At 40.7% G+C, this 19401-nt stretch overlaps 1 protein-coding gene across 1 annotated transcript in view; it reads right to left on the bottom strand.

Moving 5' to 3' along the window:
* LOC134205475 (cAMP-specific 3',5'-cyclic phosphodiesterase-like) overlaps window positions 1–19401 on the bottom strand; it is a 69092-nt gene that overhangs the window by 25818 nt on the left and 23873 nt on the right. Inside the window, 3 exon segments of the mRNA XM_062680750.1 lie at window positions 12007–12108; window positions 12726–12770; window positions 13057–13245. Of these exon segments, the coding sequence (XP_062536734.1) occupies window positions 12007–12108; window positions 12726–12770; window positions 13057–13245 (336 nt within the window).

Raw genomic sequence — 19401 nt, 5'->3', positions numbered from 1 at the left:
TGTTATCGGAGACGCTAACGCTCAGGTCGGTAGAGAGGACTTTTTCCGTCCCATAATCGGTAGGGAGAGCCTTCACTCCGCTACCAATGACAACGGCCTACGGCTAGTAAATTTTGCTGCTACCAGAGGGATGGCCATCAGTAGCACCTACTTTGCACGAAAGAACATCCGAAAGCACACCTGGAGACACCCAAATGGTAAAACTTGCAACCAGATAGACCATGTTCTGGTGGATAGGCGCCATTTCTCGGATGTTATCGATGTGCGGACATTCAGAGGTCCGAACATTGACTCTGATCACTATCTCGTTTTCAGTAAAATTCGATCACGGTTGTCAACTGTATCGAACGAAAGATCACAGCGAACGATGCGTTACAATATCCAGCGATTGTCGGCGGAAGGAGTATCGGCTGAGTACCGCCAGAAGCTCGACGAACGGATAAGTGCAATCAACGTTAGCGGCAACATCAACGATCTATGGGAGTCGATCCATGGAGCGGTGAGCACAACAGTAAAAGAAGTGGTAAGCACTGCACATAGGCGACCCAGGACGGGTTGGTTCGATGTGGTGTGTCAGAGAGTGACAGACGAGAAGAACGTTGCCAGAAGCCGGATGCTGGTGTCGGGTACCCGATGGAATAGAGATCGGTACAAGGAAGCAAGAGCAGCCGAAAAACGAACCCACCACAGGAAGAAAAAAGAGTACGAAGAAAAAGTTATTAGTGAGGCGCAGGAAAAAATGGAGCAGAACGATATGCGGAGGTTTTATGAGTCTGTCAATGGCGTGCGGAGAAAGACAGCGCCATCTCCCGTCATGTGCAACGACCAACAAGGGAATTTGCTGACAGATAAAACTGCTGTGGCTGCCAGGTGAAAGCAACACTTCGAGACTTTGTTGAATGGAGGAAGTGACGGTGCATCGGTGAACAGAATAAATATTAGCGACGATGGACAAGTTGTGGAGTCACCTACACTAGATGAGGTTATAAAAGCTGTTAAAGAGCTGAAAAACAATAAGGCTGCGGGGAAGGACCAGCTCCCGGCTGAACTTCTCAAACACGGCAGTGAGCAGCTTTATGAAGTTCTGCACCATATTATGTCAAAAATATGGAAAGACGAGGAAATGTCTGCTAGCTGGTTGGACGGCCTCATTTGCCCTCTATTTAAGAAAGGGCATAGACTGGAGTGCGCCAATTATCGAGGAATAACCCTCCTTAATTCACGTACAAAATTATGACCCGTATTCTGTTCAACAGATTGAGACCGCTTGAAGGGTCCTTCGTCGGTGAATACCAAGCAGGTTTTCGTAAGGGCCGATCAACGACGGATCAAATGTTTACCCTGAGACAAATCCTTGATAAATTCCGGGAGTACAACTTGCAGACACATCATCTGTTTATTGATTTCAAGGCGGCGTACGATTCAGTGAAACGGAATGAATTATGGCAAATTATGCTTGAACATGGTTTTCCGGCGAAACTGATACGGCTGATTCGTATAACGTTGGACGGATCGAAATCAAGTGTAAGGGTTGCGGATGAAATATCGACGTCATTTGTTACCTTAGATGGATTAAAACAGGGTGATGCACTCTCGAATCTACTGTTCAATATAGCGCTCGAGGGAGCGATTAGGAGAGCTGGTGTGCACAGAAGCGGTACCATTATCACAAAATCGCATATGCCCCTGGGATTTGTGGACGATATCGATATTATCAGAATTGATCGCCGTGCCGTGGAAGAGGCCTCTGTGCCTTTTAAGAGGGAGACAGTGAGGATTGGACTCACGATCAATACCAGCAAAACGAAGTATATGGTCGCTGGCAATCAACGTGGGTTCATTAGTGGTGGTGGTAGCGAAATGGTGCTGGATGGTGAAAAATTTGAAGTGTTGGCGGAATTTGTGTATCTTGGAAGATTACACGTAAAAAAAATTAATGTTATTTATTATTAATATTTCTAATACCTTTTTGCCAAAGTAGGCTCTTAATGATATGTATAAGAAAAAACTTATACATCGCATTAATCACATACATTCCGAAACTTATACTTTTCATTAACTTATGAATGTTATTAGCTTTTTGGTATGGGATCATTCATTGGGTGGCATAATAAAGAGTATACGTATTTTCGAATGGTTTTTTGCCAAAACATATAAGGTTATTTTTTTACGTGTTATGACGTGCGATAATGATGTTACCCGCGAGGTGAAAAGGCGTATTGCAGTTGCAAATAGGGTTCATTACGGACTTCGTAACCAGCTTAAGTCTCGTAGTCTGCAAACGAAAACAAAACTCGCGCTGTATACTATTCTGATTCTTCCGGTGGCTTTATACGGCCATGAGACATGGACGTTAAAGGAGGCTGATCGGAGAGCTTTCGGAGTGTTTGAGCGTACGGTGCTGCGAACAATACTCTGGCGGCGTCGCATGAATCACGAATTGTACCAGGTGTATAAAGGGCTGGATATTATTAAGCTTATAGAACACGGCAGACTACGGTGGGCTGGTCACGTTGTTCGTATGCCGGAAGAACGTCAAGCAAAGATAATATTTAGTAGAGAACCCGGAAGAGGCCGCAGGCTTCGTGGAAGGCCGCGTACACGATGGCTTTTTGCAGTTGAAGAGGACCTGAGGGCGCTCAATGTTCAGGGCGGCTGGAAGCGATTGGTCCAGGATCGAGTCCAGTGGAGAAGGATACTGCATTCGGCGTAGGTTCATCGAAGAGCTGTAGCCCATCAAGTAAGTAAGTATTTTTTCACTCTGTTAATTAGTGTGATAGAAACTTAGGTATGACAAAATACAAGTTATGTTTGAGCTCTGGTAAAATTTTCAGCAAAATCGGTTCACGGTTAACCGAGATATAGAGCTCCAAAGTTGACCTTTTTGTATGAAAAACGGCAAGTGGTCGCTTTATTATGCCGGCTGTAGTATTTTGCGACATTATTACAATTTTACTGCAATCGAAAGATGTTTCCGTAGGCTCCACCTCTTGCGCTTTTTAGATTGCAAGAGAGTTATATTTGATGGCACATTCGCAAAGATTGTTTCTTTCCTAATAGTTGCAGAATTGCAGTTATTTATTCCAGAAAATTCTTGAATAACTAGAGGAGCTTATGCATCAAAACTATCACGTTGAGCAATTTCGAAATTCTTCGTGTTTTTCGGTTCCAGTTCATAAAATTTTCTAATTACAATCCCATTTGGACCGCATTAAAAAGGATTGGTTGTACTACCATTCGTAAAATGCCTCAATCTGTCAAACAACCAACACAAGCGCGAAACATGTCCGTGGGTAGTGTTGCCATCAAATTTCTATTATGAAGTTATTCCCCTTTTCAATGTTTCGGAATAGTAGAAAATTTTGGTATTGTGGATTGGATAACAAAAAAGAATTTGGAATACTTTACTTTTATTATGCCAGCAGACAATAATTGGACAAATGAGTTTTATTGACTGCATGACGTTTTGTCATATGTGTAACATAAGATTATTCAGTTCACATCGATAGTTTGGTAACGCGTTCTTCAAGTGTAAACAAGGCGACAAAGAAAAAAAATCTAAATCTGCACTGGCAATAAAACATTAATTGTTACGCCTTTCGGGAGTTCCATTTTTAATATTTTTCAGTTCAGCAACAAATGAACCGGTGCCAGCGAAAGTGGTACATAAACCATTTTTGTCAATTTTGAGTTTTTTATACCAACGGGTTCTATTTGCAAATATCTAGTAAAGGAATAACGAAATAGTAGTTTGTGCAACTAGTTGCAAAAAGATGATTTTTTCAGCACGAGTTGTACGTTTATCCAACGAGGCTTGCCGAGTTGGATAAATACTACGAGTGCTGAAAAAATCGAGTTTTGCAACGAGTTGCACACGCTATTTTTGCAATGACGAAAATGAGCTTTGTTATGATAAATCTGTACCAGAATAGTAAAGAATATTTACTCCACATGATAATTCTTGCCAATAAATAATGTTTCTGCAGAGAACAATCAGATTCTTTGTTATCGTGCCACATCGCATAGCTCTCTACATGCCTTGAAGCGATAGATGAAGTCGCCTTTGGAAAATTCTGATGTTATGTCCATCAAACTATTTCATTTATTACGCGATGCAGAGAATACACTATCTGAACACTATCCCAAGCTAATTCAGCAAAATGTAGTCATGTAACTACTGTTCCGATGTTGGTTTTTCATTAAAGCACCCAAATGAGTGCTATAATGGATATTATGCAACCCATTTGAGTTGCATAATGTTCATTAAAGCACCCATTTTGTTGGTATGGAAAAGTAGGCCGTTTTATCACTCAAAGACGAACTGTAAACCAGGTATTATGATCAGGAATTGCAAAAAAGTGATTTTTGGCAACTAAATCTGGAGATATGCACATTTTATTTTCTGGTATATATCACAATGGCCATTTCGTTGCCAGAAAAAGTGGTACATGTACAGTTCCACTCACTTAAATCAGCTTGTTTAAAAGAAAATTCGGCAACATGACTGTTCTCACAACAGATTTTGATCCTATTTTGAATTTCAAGATAATTTACTGCTGTTTAAAATGATTTTAAAAATGTACATGTACCACTTTTACTGTCAACGTTTTTCGGTTTCTGTTTCCTTTTGTTCCCATTAATAGTGGTACATTTGCAACTTGTTCCAATAAACTCAAAATTTGTCATAAACTTCGTTTTTTTCACTACACTATCTTTAGGCACATCAGGCATAACATGTTGGTACAGTTTAGATGCAAAAATAGCAAATATGAATTTATTATTCGATGTTTTTGGGGAAATGCGTCTCCTGAAAAATTTACTCAATGAAACATGTACCACTTTCGCTGGCACCGGTTCAAATATTGCTTCAATCTAGTATGTAGTGAAAAAAAGTGAAAAAGTGTAGTGAAAGTAAGTGTAAATACATCGATTGAAAATAATTCATCTATCTCGATCATTGAGCGTTCCCGCGCGAACTAATACATTTGCGAGTTTAAAGGAATGCATCACGTTTGAGTTTTTCATGCTAGAATGGATCTTTTACTCATTTCTAAAAAAAAATCATTTCGTTCCAAAATGTGTTGAAAATCAATTTGGGGGAAATTTATTTTTTTACACACGCAGGAGTATCCATTGTTCTAAATATGTGTTGAACGTTAATTTTCTGTTAATTTACAAAGGAGAACAAAAGAAAATCTACCATGATTCAAATGGTTGATTCAGATTTTGAATTTTTCCCAACACTGGCATACGCTAGGAGTGGAAGATGATGGATTTTCCTTCTTCGTTTGAATAAGGTAGGAAATCGTGTAGTTTATCTGAATCGCAAAGTTTGTTTTCAGTGTTATTAAGAAAATAACACTGGAATGAGTTCAGATCATTGTGTACACTTTTTTCTATTTTGCCTGATGATAACTTTGTTTTTGACGTAAACTACGTCTAAGGGGAAGACTCGGATACAGGGTGTAAAATGAAAATTTCAAAATTGGGGACCGTCACGAAATCATGTAAGATTTGTAACATTAATAGGTCCTTTATCTTTCAATGGATTTTAAAGGTTTATATATCAATCGATTCGCAAACTCTCCACCAATTTGCCAGTAGTATTGAAACATCTGAGCATCAACGCTAAACTATTGAAAAAAAAAAAATAGTTCTTTCATGCATCATGCATCTCCTATGCAGCGCGTTCCAATTCTTCGTAATTGCCTACTTTTAGGGTATTATCAATTGCTGAATTGCCCAGGTAACATTTTAAGTTTTATATCGCTCTTAAACACCATAATTTTCTCTATACGAGTGTTATAAAACAAGCATAAAACCAAAATGCTACTAGGGTGGGGTGTATGAATGGGGTGGCCCAGCTGCTAGACAGTGGGGTCCCAACTCCCTCACAGAGTGGGAGATGCTGCTAAAGCTGGGTAGTAGTGTCGGCGGTGGGATAAATTCCTTCTCTTCTATATAGAGCGGAATAATTGGTCCAGTTTACTAGGGACACGGCAGGTATTTTCGTCCTTCGTCGTATGGGTCAAAACCTATGAAAGCAACGTCCATTTGCTGGAACTACACTTTAGCAGAACGTTTCTCCTGAGCTTACGATTCGGTACGGATGAGTTCGGCAAAAAATTTCTCTTTTATTGGTTTTCGAGACTATGACGAAAAGACGAAAATGCCTGCCGTAACCCTATATTTGGTTTTACGTAGTTTACGTCGAGCGGTTGTGTCTTGTATACAACCCCAAATTTTTTTTTTAATTATCATTCGCGAGTATTTAGTGAATTAGAATTTGATGACGGAAATAGGCACCATGGCACCAAATTTTGACATTAATCAGTTCTTCACTCCACGACTAGACGAAAATAGCTCAATAATATCAAATGTTGATTGATAAAGGACCAGACGACAATATCAATATTTTGCACTAAAATATCATTCTGACATTAAGTTATGCTATTTGTAAAAAGTGATCAATAGCATGTGCCATTAGTTTGTTCTTATCCATAACATATCTTGATATTTAAATGATTTTCGGTGCAATTTTTTGATATTGTTGCCTGTTCTTTTATTTCTTATATCAATCAAGTCCATAACATGTTTTTTATGTTAAGGAAATTATTTTGAGGATGTTTTTTATTTTGTTCATAGCTTCTGCCCGGGTCCTGTAAGCAGCTAACTTACTTAGAAATATTTGTCTAGTCGTTGATTTGCAGAAAAAGTGGTATATAAATCATTTTTGTCAATTTTGAGTTTTATTTACAAAAACCTTTTTATTTTCAAGGATCTAGGGAATAACGAAATTTCTGATAACTTAAACCTGAGTTATGCACATTTAATTTTTTGGTACATATTACAATGACAAGCAGTTGTTCCAATTTCATTCATTCATTTATTTAGTTAACATCTAAACAGATAACACTGAATCAACAATTTGACGCCACAATACACGGTTCGAGGCCGCATCTCTCCATCCTCGGATACGCCCCACGCTCGCCAAGTCGTTCTGCACCTGGTCTGCCCATCTCGCTCGCTGCGCTCCACGCCGTCTCGTACCTGCCGGGTCGGAAGCGAACACCATCTTTGCAGGGTTGCTGTCCGGCATTCTTGCAACATGTCCTGCCCATCGTACCCTTCCGGCTTTAGCTACCTTCTGGATACTGGGTTCGCCCGTAGAGTTGGGCGAGCTCATGGTTCATTCTTCGCCGCCACACACCGTCTTTTTGCACACCGCCAAAGATGGTCCTAAGCACCCGTCTCTCGAATACTCCGAGTGCTTGCAAGTCCTCCTCGAGCATTGTCCATGTTTCATGTCCGTAGAGGACAACCGGTCTTATAAGCGTCTTGTACATGACACATTTGGTGCGGTGGCGAATCTTTTTCGACCGCAGTTTCTTCTGGAGCCCGTAGTAGGCCCGACTTCCACAGATGATGCGCCTTCGTATTTCACGACTAACGTTGTTGTCAGCCGTTAGCAAGGATCCGAGGAAGACGAAGCAAATAAATTGACTGGATCTGTTGAAAATCGTACCCCGGCTGTTACACCCGGCTCTCCGCATGACACCTTCTAGCACAATGTTCTAGCACAATGTTCGCCCGAAATTTTCACACAGTTTTGCACACCATCCACCGTTGCTTTGATCAGTCTGGTAAGCTTCCCAGGGAAGCTGTTCTCGTCCATAATTTTCCATAGCTCTACGCGGTCTATACTGTCGTATGCCGCCTTGAAATCAACGAACAGATGGTGCGTTGGGACCTGGTATTCACGGCATTTTTGAAGGATTTGCCGTACAGTAAAGATCTGGTCCGTTGTCGAGCGGCCGTCAACGAAGCCGGCTTGATAACTTCCCACGAACTCGTTCACTAATGGTGACAGACGACGGAAGATGATCTGGGATATCACTTTGTAGGCGGCATTAAGGATGGTGATCGCTCGAAAGTTCTCACACTCCAGTTTGTCGCCTTTCTTGTAGATGGGGCATATAACCCCTTCCTTCCACTCCGGTAGCTGTTCGGTTTCCCAGATTCTGACTATCAGTTTGTGCAGGCAAGTGGCCAGCTTTTCCGGGCCCATCTTGATGAGCTCAGCTCCGATACCATCCTTACCAGCTGCTTTATTGGTCTTTAGCTGTTGAATGGCATCCTTAACTTCCCTCAAGGTGGGGGCTGGTTGGCTTCCATCGTCCGCTGAACTGACGTAGTCATCTCCTCCGCTGCCTTGACTTTCACTGCCTGTACGCTCAGCGCCATTCAGATGTTCCTCGTAGTGCTGCTTCCACCTTTCGTCCGTCAAGATGCTCCCATCCTTATCCCGGCACATTTCGGCTCGCGGCACGAAGCCTTTGCGGGATGCGTTGAGCAAGGATGTTATCGATCATTTAGTATTTTGCGTTCGATCATTTAGTAGTTTGTCAACAACTAATTCCAGAAACTGAATTTCAAAATGTGTTGTATGGTGGACTTCTAGTGCGAAGGTTACAACTTTGCCTAATGGTTCGTTGTTTGAATTCCGCTAGTAACGGAGCTTTAGCTATAGTATCAGTAACTTAAACTAAATGATAACAAAATTCCAATCATTTAGTTTAAGTTACTGCAACTAGTGCTATAGCTCCGTTATTAGTTGAATGCTTACAACGAACCATTAGTCAAAGTTGTAGAAAAACCTTCGCACTAGAAGTCCACCATACAACACATTTTGAAATTCAGCTTCTGGAATTAGTTGTTGACAAACTACTAAATGATCGAACGCAAATTACTAAATGATCGATAACATCCTTGGCGTTGAGCTTCTGATAGAACTTGCGTGTATCTTGAGAACGGCACAGCTGTTCCATCTCCTCGCACTCCGCTTCTTCCAGGCGGCGTTTCTTCTCCTGAAAAAGGCGGGTCTGCTGTCTCCGCTTCCGTCTATAACGTTCCACGTTCTGCCGGGTACCTTGCTGCAGCGCGACCGCCCGCGCTGCGTCCTTCTCCTCCAGAATCTGTCTGCACTCTTCGTCGAACCAATCGTTCCGTCGACTTCGACCCATATACCCGACGTTGTTCTCCGCTGCGTCGTTAATGGCTGCTTTGACTGTATTCCAGCAGTCCTCAAGATGGGCCCCATCGAGCTCACCCTCTTCCGGCAACGCTGCCTCGAGATGCTGCGCGTATGCAGTGGCGACATCAGGTTGCTTCAGTCGCTCTAGGTCGTACCGCGGCGGTTGTCGGTACCGAACATTGTTGATGACGGATAGTTTTGGGCGCAGTTTAACCATCACCAGATAGTGGTCAGAGTCGATGTTAGCGCCACGATATGTCCTGACGTCGATAATGTCGGAGAAGTGCCGTCCATCAATCAAAACGTGGTCGATTTGTGATTCTGTCTGCAGTGGTGATCTCCAGGTGTACCGATACGGGAGGCTGTGTTGGAAGTAGGTGCTACGAATGGCCATATTCTTGGAGGCGACGAAATCAATTAGTCGTAGGCCGTTTTCGTTTGTCAGCCGGTGAGCGCTGAACTTTCCAATAGGCGGTCTAAACTCCTCCTCTTGACCAACCTGAGCGTTCAAATTTCCTATGATGATATTGACGTCGTGGCTTGGGCAGCTGTCGTACTCACTTTACAGCTGCGCGTAGAGTACGTCCTTATCGTCATCAGTGCTTCCGAAGTGTGAGTTATGGACGTTGATTATGCTGAAGTTGAAGAACCGGCCTTTGATCCTCAGCCTGCACATTCTTTCATTGATCGGCCACCACCCGATCACGCGCCTTTGCATATCGCCCATCACTATGAAAGCTGTTCCCAGCTCATGTGTGTTGCCGCAGCTCTGGTAGATGGTATGATTACCTCTAAACGTTCGCACCATTGATCCCTTCCAACAAACCTCCTGCAGCGCTACGATGCCGAATCCACGGCCCTTGAGCACATCGGCGAGTTTTTGTGTGCTCCCGATGAAGTTGAGAGATTTGCAGTTCCACGAACCGAGTTTCCAATCGCTAGTCCCTTTTCGTCGCAGTGGTCTTCGCCGATGGTTCCGGTCCGTACCCGAGCAAAGCTTGAGAGCAAATCGATAACTAATTTTGCTGTTGTGAAATCGCCTAATTTTGATAACTCAGGTTGATATCCTTTTGGTCGTTTTAACGGTTAAAAGATCAAAATCTACAGCAGAAAAATCTTACTGTGACATCAAATCGAAAACTATTCCTGCTATCGATGAGAGCAAATCGAAAACTAATTTTGATATTGGTTCCGATAACAAAATAAGTACACAGTTTGATGTCAGATCATACAAATTAGAAATCAACAGCAAAATGAGATCAAAATATGTAATCAGTTATGATGATTCATATTTGAAAACAAATTATGATTTCGATTTGATATCAATATCAAAATATGTTTTCTATATGCTCTCATTATGTTTTCAGACTTTGCTCGGGTACTCTCTTGTTGATTGTTCGTTGCTTAAGATTGGCTTGCAGGGCCTGACACCAAACCCCTTAAATTTCCGGAGGACCATTCCTCCTTATTTCCGGTGGACCATGGTGCACAGTTTCACTTAGAGTCCCTCGCTGGCACTCGGACGATGATCAGCCGCCCCTAACATGGAGAACAGACGCTGTTGTGAGCCGATCCTGACATGGAGAACAGACGCTCAATAAGATTTGCACCTCCGGACCTGTTCCAATTTAAATCAGCAAATTTAAAAGAATACTCGGAATATGGCTGTTTATGCAACAGGTTTTTACACAATTTTGATTTTTAAGATGGTTTACTCCCGTTTAGATTGATTTTTCCATTACCATTACCATTCTTACAGGCAAACATTTTCGGTTTCTGTTGCATTTTGTTTTCAGTAATATGTACCACTGAGCATTATGCTCCAATAAACTTGAAATTGCAGAAGAAACTTTGCATTTATCTTTCAGGCATATCACTCACAACGTCTTGGTGCAATTGAATTACATAAACTATAAATTTGAAATTATTATTCACAGCTTTTAGGAAAATGTGTCTCGTGTAAACTTAACCCTTCCCTTCCCATGGTAGCTGTAAAACTTCGTCAAAGTTCGCACCTTCCAACTTTCGTCGAATTGCTTTAACAACAACAAAAACATGTTCAGTACATCTTTGTGGTTTCATTGGACTTTTGTTCTAGCATTTTTTTAAAGGCAATTCTTTCCCATTGAAAAAAAAAATGTGGGAAGGAAAATCTGTGTGCCATGTACATACATTTTCCTTTGCACCGGCTCCAATATCGTAAACGATAGTTATCCAGTTAATTATAAAAATTAGGCCCCAGTTGGGATTCCCAATCTTCACTCTACATGGTTTCCTCCCACGCCGATGAAAAAAAAACTTTTAATTTTTAGAGTTCAAAGGTATACAACCTCCAAGATCGTATTTTTTTTGATAATCGTCCGTGGTGGTCCATTAGCTTTATTTTTGTTTTGAAAACAACACGTGCTGAGCAAACGCAAGCAAAAAAATCAAAAATATATACCAGAACGATTGTCTTTCTAAAAATATTTCTACAACCGTTGCTGCCGCTCTAGCCAAGCGATGCAGTGATTGTGATGCCTACGTTCCAATGAATCACATGTTATTTTTCCTGATTTATTTCCAACTTGGCGTAGCGCGTCGTTCGTCACCGTTGCGCCCCATGATGCAATAATAATGGGGACGCCCGTTGATTTTCTAGCGCTTGATGGGAAAAAGCAAACCATTTGCGCGACGCGACGTACTGCCTGAGACAGATCCCAAGAATTTGGGATTTTTTCGCTAAAGATATAACTCGAGGAAAGATGATTTTGAAATTATAATCCAACGATATCTCAAAGTAAATCACCAGCGGAGACCACGTTATCAATTTCCAGCATACAATTTTGCATCATTTCCGACCATTAGCCTAATAGCAGAAACAGTGCGAACGCAGATGATGGGGTTTAAGATGTAGCCAATGGTGTGTGTGAAGATAAATGTGATAATGCTGCGCTAGGAACGAGGAAAATAAATGAAAGAAATATACTCACTTGGGCGGTGAAACATTTGTCAAGTTGAAAAAGTTCGATCGCACCGAACGTAGGCTGGCGAGAATTTGCGCAAATGGTGTAACGATCAGATCTTCCACATGCCTGTGCCGTGACGCGATCGGTGTTGACGGAACCATCCGATGGTGGGGTTTTACGATTGAGTTGCAGAGGAAAGAATTCCACAGGGAGAGAAGAGAAATGTTCGAGTTAATAAATCACAAACGAGGAATATATGGCTATTTAATTGATGACGGTTGTCCTGAAAACTTGTGATGTTAGAATGTTGCCCAAGAACGCGATTTACTGTTTCCATCACAGTTAATAATACGAGTGTTGCACCTGTTTGGTATCCTATGCAGAAGTAATTTTCACAACCACTTCTACACCGATGAAATGATGTATGAAATCTTGGCATGTACAAAATCACAATGTTCCTATATAAAAATGTAACTGTAAAATGTAAAAACCTAGCGTTTGTTCAAATGCTAAAGCTGTATACACATTAAGCGCTAAGGTTTTCAATGTCCCTTGACTTGAATTTCAAGTTTATGCATTAATAATTGATATTGGCTTGTCAACATCAACTCATCTGTGAAACATTACGAGTGTTATTTTGAAAACCATAATTGAGTATCAATTACATATGAATACCATAATCGCTCTCATCAAGTACAGGACAAACGCCATCATGCTTGTTACCGCCTTTTCCCCATACTTACGTTCGTTCCGTGCTGGTAATCGTGGGTGCTTCCACTTCTTTGAGTCTAGAAAATTTATCAGTTCTGTATGAGTTCAGTTCGAACAGGTTGATTGATGGTGGTGGTAATTGGTTGGTTGATCAATTGTGGGGCAAACATTCATGTGTCGACATGGAGGGTAAGTTCGGTGATTGACATTCGTCAGTGGGAGTTGCATTGTGACACAGGGGTATGGGAAGCAACAACGGTCGCACGACACATGTGCGGACATGGGCCGGCAATTAGATGGGAGTATAGAAAAACAGATACATTTGATACACGGGAACGGAAGGTAGTTCAACTTGTACGTTACCTTTCACTGGCGATGCTGGAGTTTCTCGACATCGACTTCGGCGACATCTCGAAATCCGAATCGGACCGATACAGAAAGGATTCTCTTCGCTGAGGTAGATTCTGCAGTACCAATCCGGCGGCAGCGGCGGCTGCCGGTGATCCACCTTCCAGCGGCGATCGTGAACCTTGGCCATTTTCGACGTCAAAACTGGAAGAGAAAAACAAAAAAAATACATTGATTTCACCACTTAATGATTATTACAGATGATAATCTTGATTTTAATCATGACGCTTTGAAGTGAAATAACAGGATAGATAGTCTTATTTGAGTACAAACTACTTTATTGTATTCAAAAACTCTGTATCATTCGACCTTTCATTCGACTATTTCATTCGACTTTGTCACATAACTACGTATCTACTACGCATTTTTCGCAACCAGATGAAGCAAAGATTAATCAGAGTAAAACCAATTTTTGCTAGTTCTGGATTGGTGCTCGGATCTGCTCTGAGAAACAAATGTATTCTGCGAATCCAGATCATGTCGGTGATTTATGCAAGCGGTAAAGAAATATTGCACAAACTTAAAGTAATGGGCGATATTTATATCTTCTCTCTAATCTCTAAGAACATTGTATCATTTGCTATGCAACTGTTTTGTTCTCACTTCTCCAGAAATTTTAACTCCTTAGATGTCATATCGTTTTTCCAATTATGTGTTTCATACATTACTTCATCCTATTTCTGTCACAAAAAAATATGGAAATCCAGTTAAGGCTACGGTAAAAATCTCGTTATTGCAGGGAAACATCACCTGAGCAAAGGAACGATGCTTAATACCATCCATATCCTAGCTATCCCAACATTTTCCGATTTGAATTGTGTTATTTACTCATGTAAATGATCCCTCTTATAGGATTCACCGTTACAGGATTATTGTGGGTTTTGTTTTTCATCCTTTCAAGTTTCCACAGAAGCGCTGCGATGTCTTCCAGCTTCGGTGAATTCAGCGTTGTTTTTATTTTATTGATTGACAGGTTCGCAAAGCACCATAATGGAGAAGCATGGTGAACGACCAGCCTCGCTTCCATCGCATAATGTATTCCACCCTGTACCGTAAGCGAAATCCTAAGACGTAAACATATGACATCAATGGATCCAGCTTGAAAAAAAAATCAACATGTTATCCATAAATTAAAAACATTCCCACGCTTCCGCAAATCGAGAAACTCATCAATCAAAAACTCGAAGCGCCCATGGCCGGTGGCGGCGCGCGGTTTGTATTCGCTCTCAGCTCAAGTTCCATTTTCCAAGTCAAGTCCCACCGTCGCCACCCAGCTCTTGGCGCATCAATGTGTGGTTGTTTTGGGGAAAGTATTGCAAAATGCATAACACACGGAAGCGACCCGAGTTCAACCAGCTTGTAGTAAAATTCAAATTCAACGAGATAAATCTTTTGGTTAGCAATTCTTATGACTTTCGATATGCATGTATATTAGGGAGCCTCAAACTAGTATGGGAAAAACTTTTTTCATTTTTTTGGACAAAATTTTGGCCAAATAAGTTAACGTTTGAGCGGTGCTAAACTCGTTGGAAGTTTATATGGGAAAATGTATGCAGAAGCATCGAAAACAGTGATTTGCAGTAAGACGCTACAATTTGCGATGAAGAACTATGATACTCATTCAGTTCCTGTAGAATATGATGCGGAGAACCACGAGAAGATTAGTGTTTACTCGGCGAAGTTATTAGCGGCCCATCAAACAATTTGAAAAAGTGTTTTTGATTCGATTCAAATTCGTGAACCAGCAAAAATGCCCGTCGATATAGTTTCGAAGGGTGACATCAGGATCAATATGTGAAGGTATCATATACAGGCTTGGCATTTACTCGCACAATGAGCTCAATGAGCAAAAAAAAGTTCATCAAAAATGAGAAACCAGACATCACGGTTATGATCAAAACATAAAAAAAGATGCTCTTCGTTGCGGGAAAAATGAGGAGCGGCGCTCTTTGAGAGAAGCCGTTTGTCTCAATGTGCCTCTTTGATGAGCAACATTTTTGTTGTTCTTTCCAACTGAACGCACATTTCACACACACCATTGCTACCCGCACAACAGCTTCACAAATTCGCACCTGTATGAGACCAGGATGAGAATAGCGAACGTGTATAGCATCCATTGGCGGGTAGAAATTAATACCATTATATTACATTAACTAGCTTTATGTACCCGGCCTTGCTCGGAGTTGCCAGTTTAATTCGCAGTTTTTTTCACCATCGGAATTGGAATAGGTCAAAAGGATAATTGTGTTTTCTTATTGATATTTCATCATTTGATTAAAAGAAGGTAGATTACATTTGAAAACATTGACTGATTTTGAAAATGGGATCAAACCCAAAATCGCTTTATTCCGGGCAAACGTCTATTTCTAAAGAAGGAAAAACATACACCGATGCCTTTATTCCGGAAAAACGTCTATTTTAAAGAAATGATCACATTTACCGTCCAGAAGGAAACACTTTAATCATTGCTTTTCTCTGGGCAAACCATGATTTCGATGAAGTGTTGAGTTGATCGATCCCCGTCATCTTCGCCTTCTTAAGAAAAAGAATGTTTGTTCCAAATTTGGTTGAAATCGGGCAAGGGTACAGAAGTTATGCTGGAACATTGGATCATTGCATACCTTGCTTTTTATTTATTAATCTTGAATCATTATCATATAATTATCATACCTTTTAAAATTTGGAATAAAGGTTACTCGATTATGGATCACTATGCAATTTGATCATTCATAATCATCAATCATTAATCATATCGATCGTTAATCATAACCATACATAGTGTGTCAACATTTAATCACGATCGGTAATCGTTAATCATAATCCAACGGTTTTTTTCATCTATTATTCATAATCGTTAATTATTGTCAAAATGAATTTAATCATTAATCATTATCAGTCATCATTTTCAAAAATTATAATTCATTAATCATAATCTTTAATCATAGAGTTGAATGATTTAATCATTTAATCTGCTTAGAATTGGTCCTGGGGTCAGGAGTTACACTGAATTGCCCGTTTTCTAAAGACAACCGCTTTCCTTTACCCTTCCTCTTTTCTCAACGGCCATTTCACCCCCTTTGTTATCTTCTCCTAGGATAGAAAATGTGTACCAAATTTGGTTGAAATCGGTACAGGGGTTCAGAAGTTACACTAAATTGCCCGTTTTCTGAACAATACCCTCCTTCAGACCCCTACCCCCTTATCCAAATTTCCTCCCGTACGATCGGCTCCTCATAGTGAATATGTGTACAAAATTTGATTGAAATCGGTCCTGGGGTTGGGAGTTACACTGAGTTGCTCGTTTTCCAAAGACAACACCTCCCCTATACCCTCCCCTTTTTTCCAATGACCATCCCATCCCTTTGTTATCTTTTTCCTTATGATGTAGAATGTGTACCAAATTTGGTTGAAATCGGTACAGGGGTTCATGATTTACTTGAATTGCCTGTTTTCTAAACAAAACCCCTCCCTCCAGACCCTCCCCTTTCCCAAATCCCTCCCATATGATTACCTCCTCGTAGTGAATATGTGTACAAAATTTGGTTGAAATCGGTCCTGGGAGTTGAAAGTTACACAGAATTGTTCGTTTTCTGAACAAAACCCCTCCCACCACCCTCCCCTTTTCTACATGACCATCCCACCCTTTGTTAACTTCCTCTGAGGATAGAGAATGTCTGTACCAAATTTGGTTGAAATCGGTCCTGGAGTTGAAAGTTACACAGAATTGTTCGTTTTCTGAACAAAACCCTCCCACCACCCCTCCCCTTTCTACATGACCATCCCACCCCTTTGTTAACTTCCTCTGAGGATAGAGAATGTCTGTACCAAATTTGGTTGAAATCGGTCCTGGGAGTTGAAAGTTACACAGAATTGTTCGTTTTCTGAACAAAACCCCTCCCACCACCCTCCCCTTTCTACATGACCATCCCACCCCTTTGTTAACTTCCTCTGAGGATAGAGAATGTCTGTACCAAATTTGGTTGAAATCGGTCCTGGGGTTGAAAGTTACAGAATTGTTCGTTTTCTGAACAAAACCCTCCCACCACCCCCTCCCCTTTTCTACATGACCATCCCACCCCTTTGTTAACTTCCTCTGAGGATAGAGAGAATGTCTGTACCAAATTTGGTTGAAATCGGTCCTGGGAGTTGAAAGTTACACAGAATTGTTCGTTTTCTGAACAAAACCCTCCCACCACCCTCCCCTTTTTTCCAATGACCATCCCACCCCTTTGTTAACTTCCTCTGAGGATAGAGAATGTCTGTACCAAATTTGGTTGAAATCGGCCAAGTGGTTCAGAAGTAGTTAGCGAACATACATACATAGATTGGTTTTTATATATATAGATTATTTACTGCTTCTAAGTAACAGGCAGCTTGATGTAGGCAAATCTACATTTATTTGGCTAGCAATTAGAATTTGATTAGCAAAGAGATTATTGACGAAATTATCTAATATAAAAAAGAAGGGCCAGGGAGCGATCCCTTGATCTCCTTTTATAAGAAAGAAGTAGTGTCATAAAGGCACCAAGCCTTTCCTCAAAATACTGTGTAAACGCGTAAAAACGCGTGAGACCCAAAATCTGCATTGAAAACAAGCCTCATACTAAACCGCAAGAAAAGCGACTCTAGTGTATATCGTTTCGATCGATTAATACAAGATTTGTTCGACTGCTTGAATTTCAAATGAAAATTGTTAAGCTCCTTTAAGAGAATGTCTTCATTAGCATAAATCAAGTTTACTGATATTCCATTTACAACAAAGTGTAGAAATTAAATGGAACAGTTCTAAACTAGCCTTATGTCAGTGATTGAATTGTTTTCTAAACAACCACGATAAATATAATAACCTACTGGCTACAGTTAGATTAGCCAACTAATTGCCATAAATTTATTCGCCACCACTAATTCCGTCCTTCGAAAAGAGGCTCAAAGATACTCAATGAGCAACTTTTTCCTCACTTCATTGAGTCAAATCATTCAGTTATCATTGAGAAATGTATTTATTTCGGAGCTACCCGAAAAAGAGTGAAACGTAAAAGTGCAAAAGAGAAGAGCAAAGATTCGTGTGACGAGAGCAGTGAGCATTTTTTTTCTTCTCCTGATTCGCTCTGAGGAGCATTCCATCCCTGATCATATATCAGAACATTAGCTCCAAGTTATGTTTACCATAATTTGGGAGATTTGTGTTTTTTGAGATTTTGCCTTTTCATCACTACCTGACAGAAAAAATTGAACAAATAGGAAAGGAATGTGGATGGGATAAAAAGGGGAGTTTTTGGGGAAGAGGCTCTTAAAGAGGGCATTCAGGGTGTTCAATAAGTTTGAATACAAATTTTTGATCTTTGTGTAGTAGGTATGCCCCATGTAAATAGTCTGTATTGGTACTGATGCCAGTTTTAGCCTCCTATATACGCTACCCGTGGTACGTGGTATTGACATTCTGTCACTTATTGCTTGTTTGTCGTGCGCGTTGAAACAGTATCGGAATTAAGCGATTTTGAAGGTTAAAATCTACGCGACGTACCACAAAAAAGGTTTTGGACAAGACAATTGTTGCTCAAGTGCCAATACGGAGATGAGTATTACTTGCCCTAACGGGGACTAAGACACTGCCATTCTGTTTGGACAGATTAGTCAAATTGTTTGCAACTATCGAAGATGACTCTCGGATAAACAATTTGACTGCATGACTCTAAACTACTCACCATTTGAGCTGAGTGGCAGCTCAAAAGTTAATCAAAAGCTTCACCCAAAATACTTAGATATTGAAATAGTTGGCTCAGGACCTATAAAGTCATGTGATGCTTCAGTGCTAACTCATCAGCCAATTCGTTTTCAGTTATAACTGAATAGAAAGGTACGCGTATAGGGTGTAAATTTTAAACTGAATTATGCTCCCACTTTGAGTTCGATATGCGATTACTAACTTCGTCCTTGAGTTTGTCGAAGCCATGTGTTGCTGCAGTAAGAATTGCACTCCACAAATGATGACAAATATTTCCGCTTGAAAGACAGTGCAGTGTCTACCCAGTGAGTGGGACTGTTCAAATCTCAGCTCACACGAATAGACTTCTGCACCTGTTCTACATTCGAGGAGGGAGTCGTCAGTGTCACAATCAATGCTGTCTGACATACTTCTTCCCCTTAGGCATAATGGACGTTAGGCATAACGGATGATAGGCATAATGTACGTTAGGCATAAAATGACCCAAAGAACAGCTTATGACATTTTCATTTCATTCCATTTGCCTAACGTACATTATGCCTAACGTCCATTATGTTTAACGTACTTATGCCTAA

The sequence above is a fragment of the Armigeres subalbatus genome, chromosome 1, assembly GCF_024139115.2.
Source record: "Armigeres subalbatus isolate Guangzhou_Male chromosome 1, GZ_Asu_2, whole genome shotgun sequence".
NCBI lineage: Eukaryota > Metazoa > Arthropoda > Insecta > Diptera > Culicidae > Armigeres > Armigeres subalbatus.
This window is presented reverse-complemented; position numbering and strand designations above follow the sequence as displayed.